Source organism: Leptosomus discolor, unplaced genomic scaffold, assembly GCF_034619465.1.
Source record: "Leptosomus discolor isolate bLepDis1 unplaced genomic scaffold, bLepDis1.hap2 HAP2_SCAFFOLD_45, whole genome shotgun sequence".
NCBI lineage: Eukaryota > Metazoa > Chordata > Aves > Leptosomiformes > Leptosomidae > Leptosomus > Leptosomus discolor.
This window is the reverse complement of record NW_028237842.1, coordinates 393,936-401,950: the sequence shown is the minus strand read 5'-3', so window position 1 is coordinate 401,950 and position 8,015 is coordinate 393,936. Positions and strand designations below refer to the sequence as shown.

Sequence of the window (8,015 nt, the reverse complement as noted above, 5' to 3'; positions counted from 1 at the left end):
TGCTGGCTGTGAGCAGGCAGCGCTCGGAGGCAGGCGCCGCTGCCTGCCACGGGGCCTGCACGCCCTCGTTCAGCAGGGGTCAGTCAGGGGAGTCTGATCCCGGCTTCTGCCTCCCCTCCTGCTTGGAAACCCCCCATGTTGCTGACACCCCCACCTCCAACCCCTCCGAGAGACCACCGTGCCCCACACCCAGAAACGGCGGCTCTGTGACATCAGCCCCAGGGCCAAGGACACCTCAGGCAGCGTGACTGCTGCGGGCAGTACGTCGGCGGCTGCGCTGGAGGCAACAAGACCTCGTTCTTGCAGCTGACACGTGCCGCCGGCAGCGATGAAATTGCTCGCCGTCCTCGTCCTGCTGGCCGTGTGCCGGCCTGCGCACGGCATGTGGGCCAGCTGTGGGTAAGTGGGCCGAGGCTCTGGGAGGGAGCTCGGGCAGCCCTTCCTGGGCTTCACTGGAGGGGGCCCGCCTGTGCCCCGTGGCCACCCCACAGCTTCCCGAACCCCCTGTGGGAGCCTCAGCTCCTTTCCAGCACCCAGGCCGCTGGCACAACCCATCTACGGGGCTGAAGCGGACAGAGGGCTGGAGGCACAGCCACGGGGTTCCCTGGCCCTGCCGTCCATGCAGCCCCTCGGGGGGAGGGAAGACGGCTGACCTTCAGCCTCAACAGCAGCACAGCCGTCCAGCAGCACACTCATGAGTTTCTTCTTACAGCGGGACCTGCGGGCTCCGGCCCATGGCGGCTCACTATGGCATGTCACGTGTCGTGGGTGGTACGGGTGCCCAGCCAGGGGCCTGGCCTTGGATCGTCAGCATCCAGAACCCCTGGAAAACGGGCACGGGCCACGTGTGCGGAGGGTCCCTCATCAGCCCGCAGTGGGTCCTCACAGCAGCCCACTGCTTCGTCGGGGCCAGGTAAGGAGGACCAGGGAAGGGGGCTATCCCCACAGCACCAGCAGGCGCCCTGTCCGCAGCACCACGAGCTCCTGCCATCCCGGTGCCTTGCAGTGCGCTCGGTGCCGGGGCACTGGCGAGCCCAACTGAGAGACTGCTCCGCAGAAGGCTGGGCTCGTGCCACCGCTTCCTAGCAGCCTCCAGTTCCATGTTCCTGGTGCCCAAGGTGTGCTGGGGCACTGGCACCCTCCGCAGCGCTGCTTTCCTCCCTGCCTTGGGAAGCAGAAGGCAGGGAACTGGGAGGCTACTGCAGCACGGGGCTCCGCTCCCTCTGAGCCCTCTCTCCACCTGCCTTCCAGGAATGTGGCCATGTGGCGCGTGGTGATCGGGGCCACCCACTTGGCTCAGCCAGGCCCTGAGACCCAAGTGCGCAACATTCAGCGGCTGGTGGTTCACGAACACTACCGTAACGGCACGGAGAGGAACGACATCGCCTTGCTGGAACTGGACCAGCCTGTCCAGTGCGGCTACTACGTACAGCTCGCCTGCGTGCCGGACACCTCGCTGAGAGTGTCAGGGCTGACGAACTGCTATGTCAGCGGTTGGGGTGCCACCATGGCAAGATGTGAGTTCCCAAACAGTGCTCGTGTCCCGAGGGCAAGCTCGGCGCGCTGGGGAGGGCGGGCTGGGCTTATGGCAGCAACGGCGGCAAAAGCCAGAGTCGGGCTGTGGGGACGTACGGCCACGAAGAGAGGCGCCCGAGCCGTTAGCCAAGGCGAGATGGAAGGGCAAGCCCGGCACAAGGCCTCTGCAGGGGCAAAGGCAAGCCCTAGGGAAGGGCTTCAGCCAGACAGGGGAGGAGAACTGGGAACAGAAGGGCTGCTGCCGGATAACTCCTTTCTGTGCTCACAGCTGGAGGATCGACCGCTGTCCTGCAGGAAGCCCAGGTCCGCCTCATCGATGTCAAGCTCTGCAACAGCAGCCAGTGGTACAGAGGGGCCATCCACCCCCACAACGTGTGTGCCGGCTATCCGCGGGGCGGCATCGACACCTGCCAGGTAGGAGCGTGCTCCACGCCAGCCCCCAGCAGCACAGGCAGCCCTGTCGCCAGCGCCCAAACGTCCCCCGGCGCGGGCTGCGCCCGGCAAGTCACCCTCCCGCCGCTGGGTCCCCACCGCTGTCGGGGCTCGCCTCCCTTCCCCGTCTGCAGGCCCTTGCCCAGCGCCCGCCTTGTCCCAGAGCCCCGGCACTCTGCCCAGAAAGGCCACCCAGTGCTCTTGCCCCAGCCCAGAGCTCCGGATCCCAGTCCTGGCACGATCCCACCTCCACGATCCACTGGGGCAGAGAGGAGAGAGCGCCCGACCTTGCAGGCCCACCAGCCCCTCCTGGACAAGGCCCTGCAGGCTCCAGCACCTGAGCAGAGCCTTTCTGGGCAGTGGGTACGGCTCTGGCAGGTGCCGGGAGAGAGAAGGAGCCCGCCACAGTGCTCCCGGGGCCACCCAACAACACCGGAACCCTCTCTCTCTCCTCCGCTCCGCTGCAGGGTGACAGCGGTGGTCCTCTTGTCTGCCAAGACAACCACGCTGACTACTTCTGGCTCGTGGGGGTGACCAGCTGGGGGAAAGGCTGCGCCAGAGCCAAGCGGCCCGGAGTCTACACCTCCACGCAGCACTTCTACGATTGGATCCTGGCACAGATGGGACTGCGCCCAGCAGGAACGGCTGCTCCAACGCCACAGCCAGTCTTCACCTCAACCCCCGTGCAGAGGCCAAGGCCAATCCCAACCCAGTCGGGCAGGTTTAGGCCCTGTCAGTTTCCACGGCAGAAGCTGCTGGAATTCTTTAACCTGCTGCAGGAGCTCCTGCAGGTCCTAAGGGGGATCAAGGCTTGAGCAGCAGGAGGAACAGGAGCCAGTGCAGCCTGCAGGGTAGCACCACCCTTTCCTCCTGGGGCAATGCCTGCTGAGATGCAAAGGCAGCCTCAGTGCCAGAGGCCTGCTCTGTCCCGCCCATGCTCCTCTCTGGGCACGCACTTGCTGCGCTCGACTTAGTTCTTGAATTAAAGTCACCAGTTGTCACAGCTGACCATGCTTCAGTCCAGTTCAGTCTCCTGTGCAAGGCAAGGACTTCCACGGCAGGCCCCTGTGGCAGGAGGCTGCGGGCAGACAAGTCGGGCCCAAAGGGGAAGCATCACACCAAAGGGCTGAAACTGTGCCTGGACAGAGGGGAGGGTGCTGGGAGCCCCCATGGGGTGGAGAAGACGGGCCCCCGAGGCTCACAAGAGGACAGGAGACAACGACGTGCCACGCAGACAGCCGTGGGGGCACGCGTTAAGGCACGCAAGCCCATGCTTAGGGCCTGGCTGGGGTGGTTTGACCCTGCTTAGGTGGCAGGTGCCCACCGAAGCCGCTCTATCGCTCTCCCCGTCCTCAACATTTAAAACATGCCATCACATTAGCTATTGCGGTACGAACGGCCGCCTGAATCGGGGCTAGATGCTCTTCCTTTGCGACATGCTTAATCATGTCTGCGATACTTGACCCCACTGGCAGTGATCGTAAGATTTCTTTGGTTGCCGAATTACACTGCTGACGTAAACGATCTGCAACAACCGGGCCTTTCGCTTCCGCAGGCAGGGTCGAGGAATCGACCGCTGCCTGGAGGCGATCCACAAATTGTGTAAAACTCTCACTCTCATTTTGCTTTATCATGGACCATGGCGATGGCTTGACAATAACTCTAGAGGCCGTGCGAATGGCTTCTCTGGCCGCACGAGTAGTTGTCAGAACTTCGTGGGCCCGCAGGCCCTGGGCCTGCGCCTGGGGGTTAATCATTGTTGGGTCTGTACCTATCAGCCGCTGCAGGCTGGAGCCATGGAGCGGGTGATCCGCCCCGGTTACTTGGGCTAGTTTCCTCGCACAGTTGTCCTCCCATTCTTGTTTAAAAACGATCAGCCCTGCCCCATCAAAGATCAATCTACAAGTTTGTTTTATGTCGAACGGGAGCATATCGTCTCCCCCGAAAACGCCATCTATGAGGGTGGAGACCATGGCAGAATTAAGCCCTTTATCCGCCATTGCCTTAACAATCGCTTGTATATCCTTAGGGTTTACTGGCGAGTGGACCCTCTGCCCCCCGTCCGGCACCCGGACCGGGAACGCTAGCGTTCCTAATTTTCCTCCAATTAGTAAGAAGAATTTTTTCCCTTCGCGATCACTCTTTACTTTGGATGGGGATGTTTTGGCATTCAACTGCAGCTACTCTCATTTCTTCTTCCTCTGAGTTTGAATCAGTTACGAGCCGCTCGTCCCAGCTAGTGTCTGACCCGGAGTCGGAGCTCGACTGACTGGTTACTTCCGGTTTGCAGTGCCTTTTTGTCAGGCTTCGGCCCCGCCCACTTCCCTTGCGGGCGGGCCGTTCCCTCCCTCTAGGCTCGCCCCTCCCTCTGCTCGGCGGGGTGTTTGCCCTATAAGGGCATTCTTTCCAGCGACCGCCCTGATTGGCTTTCTGCCCGTCACTCACGCCCCCCTCCTCTTTCCAGTCGCCCCCAGCCCCCTCTTCCCCTGTCGTTCTCCTCCCCCTCCCTATTGTGTGCGCTTGTTAGTGCTAGCGCTTCTTCCCCGTTCCCGCCATGGGCATCTTCACCTCGTCCTCCCCCGCTTTGCTCGGCGCCATCTTGGGGCGCGTAGGGCGGTGCTTTAGCCCAGACTTCATTAGACCCCGATCTCTCCGTGGCGCCTCTGGCCTCTTCGGCTAGTCTACCCCAGAAGGATTTAGCTCGTTCTTGTCCCTCAGTAAGCGGGTCGGGGTTTGGGGATTGAGGGGACGTGTCGCCCTCTTGCAGATTTTTAGGCTTAGCAGAACAGTCATCGTCTGGGGGGTGCAAAGTCTGTGTGGCTGCCCCAACTCCCAATTTTGGGGTGGCCCACAAACAGTTCTTTGCTGCCCTCCAGGTCTCCTGCTCTTGTATGGCCTTCTGCAGGGCTTTTACAACTTTCCCCCACGACTTAAGATTTTTCCCTCGACCCGAAGACATCGTCTCCTCAGCTAACGCTTTAGTACATTTATCCCACACTTCAGGGTGGAGAATATCCACCGGCTGGTCAATGACCCCAATTTGCAAAAGCCTCGCAACCACGAGGGTAAAATCTTTAGGTTTACAATCAACACCCCACTGCTTATGTAATTGTGATACGACCTTCACAAGGGCTTCCATCCTCCTTGTTGATCCGGGAGCGTCCTCCCCGCCGGGCTGGTCCTGCCGCTCTGGCCGCCGTTCACCCGATTCCAGGCGAGTGTTCCTGGGTTTCGGCACCACTTGTTGCCTTTGATGGCGTGGCGACCTGGCTCAGGAACGGCACGGCGGCCTTCCCCGGGCCGCTCGGGCCATTAGCTCGCTGACACCAATGTGGTCGACGGCAAATGGCGTTTATTGCTGGGTGATGCGGCGCTATATAGCTTAGGTTTATGACCTCATTTCCATCTGCTTACATTATAAACCAGGCACTATTGGCTATCGGGAGGGGGGGCCCTATGTTTCCGTACAGCGCGATATCTTCCGGCCGCCAGACCCTAACTATCTACAGTTGTTCGTGCCAGCACTCAAACGTCACGCCGTCATCCCAGCAGGGTCTTTGTGAAGCCAGAGCGGTGTGCAGCAGGGCGGTGGATATAGATTCACAAGCTCTTACGGGACCCAGGAGAAAGTTTCGCCTGCAGTTGGGTCTGAAGGAGGGAATGGCACACTGCTAGAGCTTGGATCGCAGTGTTTCTGCAGCGGGAAGGAGGGGAAAAGCGGTGGAACATCTATCAGAACTCAAGGGTGCTTTCTGAAATACAGCTACAAGCACTATTTATTTCATCTCCTTTCATCCCCAGAGGAGAAAGACAAACTTTACCTCTGCTTATCGTTGCTTTAATTGTTAAGAAACTCGAAGGCTGGCTGTGATCTCCCACATGTCAGTGAGAAAACATGATGAAAAATAGGAAGAAAAAGGGAAGGGAATAATGTTGGCTGAGCAGCTGACTCGGCTACCGTGCAGAACTTACCAGCACATCTGCCTTATCCCATCATTATTATTGTGGTGGCTTGCCATGCCATCTAGCAGGGACTCGGGGAACTGCCAGTCCCGGGGAAGAGGTGACAAGGCAACACAAAAGCAATACAAGGCAAAACGTTCTGGAATAGATATTTACCAAGAATAAACATGAACATTTTCATTTTTCAGAGAAAACCATTTCGGAATGAAGAGCATCTTCTACAAAGAATACCCTTTGCCTTTAATTGTGTAATTCAGACCGAGCCCTTTCACAGGTTCACCACACATGGTGTACGACAATATTTTTCTTCTGCTTTCAAATGTCTCACGTTTGCTCATTTTTTTCTAATATTAAGAAAGAAAATCTGCAGCTGGCTTTCCATACATCATCAGGCATTACTATTTCACCTTCTTTGTACTCCTTTTCTTAATCCCTTCTCCGATTTTTTGTCTGATGCTTCTTTGGGTTGAACGCCCCATGCTTCCAGACCAGCACCGAGACTGCACTCCCAGTGGTTTGTGAACATCACCAGTGACCACACCAACTACACCACCACCTCTCTAATGTAGTTGTACTTTACTCCTTACTGGCACGCAAAAGAGGCTTGTTAGGCTTTTCCTTTTTTGACGGGCTAACGTGCCATTTTTTAAGTTAAAGTCATTTCCCATCCAAGAAATTACTCATCCCCACCAGACAGACCAAACCAAAACAGCACCTTAAGGCAAACTTCATCACTTCATCTTCCTCCTTGAAGATTGTATTTTATACTGCGTGGACAAAATCGTACTTCTGGTCTCTTTCTAAGCATCGCCTGAAGCAGGAAAGTTGAATGACAAATATTTTATTTGTTTTTAGTATAAAGCTACAGCCGTTCTATCACTTGGCCACACAGGCAAAGCCTTTCCCAACCTGGACATATACCAGTAGTATGTTTGCCCCAAGGAACTCGTAAAAGGACACGAGGATGCCCCTACTGCTGCCCCTCTGCCTCTCGCTGGGAGCCCAAGTCTCGGGCATTCTATAGCCATCGATAACTTTGACATTTCCCTCTCCCTCTTCCTCAATTTCTACTCTGTCTATCTGCCCTCTCTAGCATGAATGCCTTACACTCCACACCCTTCTCCCACAGGCCTTCTCTCCTCACTTTAGTTGTTGTCTTTGGCTTTCTCTCTTGCAGCACGCAGCAGATCCTCCCAACATGTGGTTACGATCCCTCTGCAAACAGAAGCGCTTTGGCTGCATCCTCCCCATTGCAGCTCTCAGGATCACCACCACAGATAGCTCAGGGAAAAAATGGGGACAAGCCACGACCTGCTGTTGACTCCACCCCTGTGCTTCCTCCAGACCCCTCATCCAGCAGAATGGCCTGAGGGGAAAACAAGGACACAGGCCCTGGCTAAAAGACCCAGCACACGACTCCAGCCTCCCCCAGCCCTGCTCTTGGCCATGGACCTATTTCTTCTCGTCCCCCTGTCAACAGAGGGGCGTCAGTCCCTAAAGTGTGCCTCAAGGGTGACGTCTTGCTGCCTGGCGGAGCCCCTCTCTGCAGGCACATCGCTTGCCTATCGTCTGCCCCCAGGCACGGGACGAGGAGGGGGCTGGGGCCCACGGCCCATGAGGGGAGGTGGAGGGCGGTCCCTGGGCCCAAGGGGCAGCCTTTCCCTGGGGCATGTTGGAGCGAGCCCCAGGAAAGGGGCCCTCAGCCCTCACCACCACCCTCCTTCTCCTGACTTTGGGCACCTTTCAGGCCATGGGCCCCCCATGCCTAAGCCCACCATATTTGGCCACACCCATCAGCCAGCGTCACAACTGACATCACCATGGCCACACTTGACGTCACAATGGCCACCTCACTGCCTTCTGTTCCGGGCCCTATAAAGACAGGGGCCCCTGCAGCTGGCCCACACTTCGCTGCCAGCCCTCGGACGCCAAGCATGCTTGGAAGGAAGGGGAGCTGGAGCGGCGAGGCGGATGGCTGCCCACCTTGCCATGGGACGCCACAGAGCGGCTTCCCGCAACCCCAGAGGAAGAAGCAGAGGCAGCGGAGGAGGAACAACAACAACAAAATCACCCCTCCTGCCGTC

General features: G+C 58.2%; 1 protein-coding gene and 1 long non-coding RNA gene across 2 annotated transcripts; one reads left to right on the top strand and one right to left on the bottom strand.

The window, feature by feature from the left end:
• The first annotated feature begins 734 nt into the window (after positions 1-734).
• Positions 735-2,812, top strand: LOC147412642 (acrosin-like). The gene is made up of 4 exons (XM_086481125.1): positions 735-913; positions 1,252-1,517; positions 1,805-1,950; positions 2,436-2,812. The coding sequence occupies exons 1-4, from the start codon at positions 735-737 to the stop codon at positions 2,781-2,783; spliced, it is 939 nt and encodes a 312-aa protein (XP_086337251.1). The 3' UTR covers positions 2,784-2,812.
• Positions 2,813-5,298: 2,486 nt separating this feature from the next.
• On the bottom strand, positions 5,299-6,684 carry LOC147412641 (uncharacterized). Its single transcript, XR_015184179.1, has 2 exons — positions 6,647-6,684; positions 5,299-6,070 (listed from the first exon to the last, which is right to left on the bottom strand). It is a non-coding gene; the product is annotated as an uncharacterized LOC147412641 (long non-coding RNA).
• Between the last annotated feature and the right edge of the window lie 1,331 nt (positions 6,685-8,015).

Excerpts from the sequence above, each read along its gene's own strand:
- LOC147412642 (XM_086481125.1), top strand. The coding sequence starts at position 735 with ATGGCGGCTCACTATGGCATGTCACGTGTCGTGGGTGGTACGGGTGCC. Across the intron at positions 914-1,251 it reads CACTGCTTCGTCGGGGCCAG|GAATGTGGCCATGTGGCGCG; the intron begins GTAAGGAGGACC and ends CCTGCCTTCCAG. Across the intron at positions 1,951-2,435 it reads GCGGCATCGACACCTGCCAG|GGTGACAGCGGTGGTCCTCT; the intron begins GTAGGAGCGTGC and ends GCTCCGCTGCAG.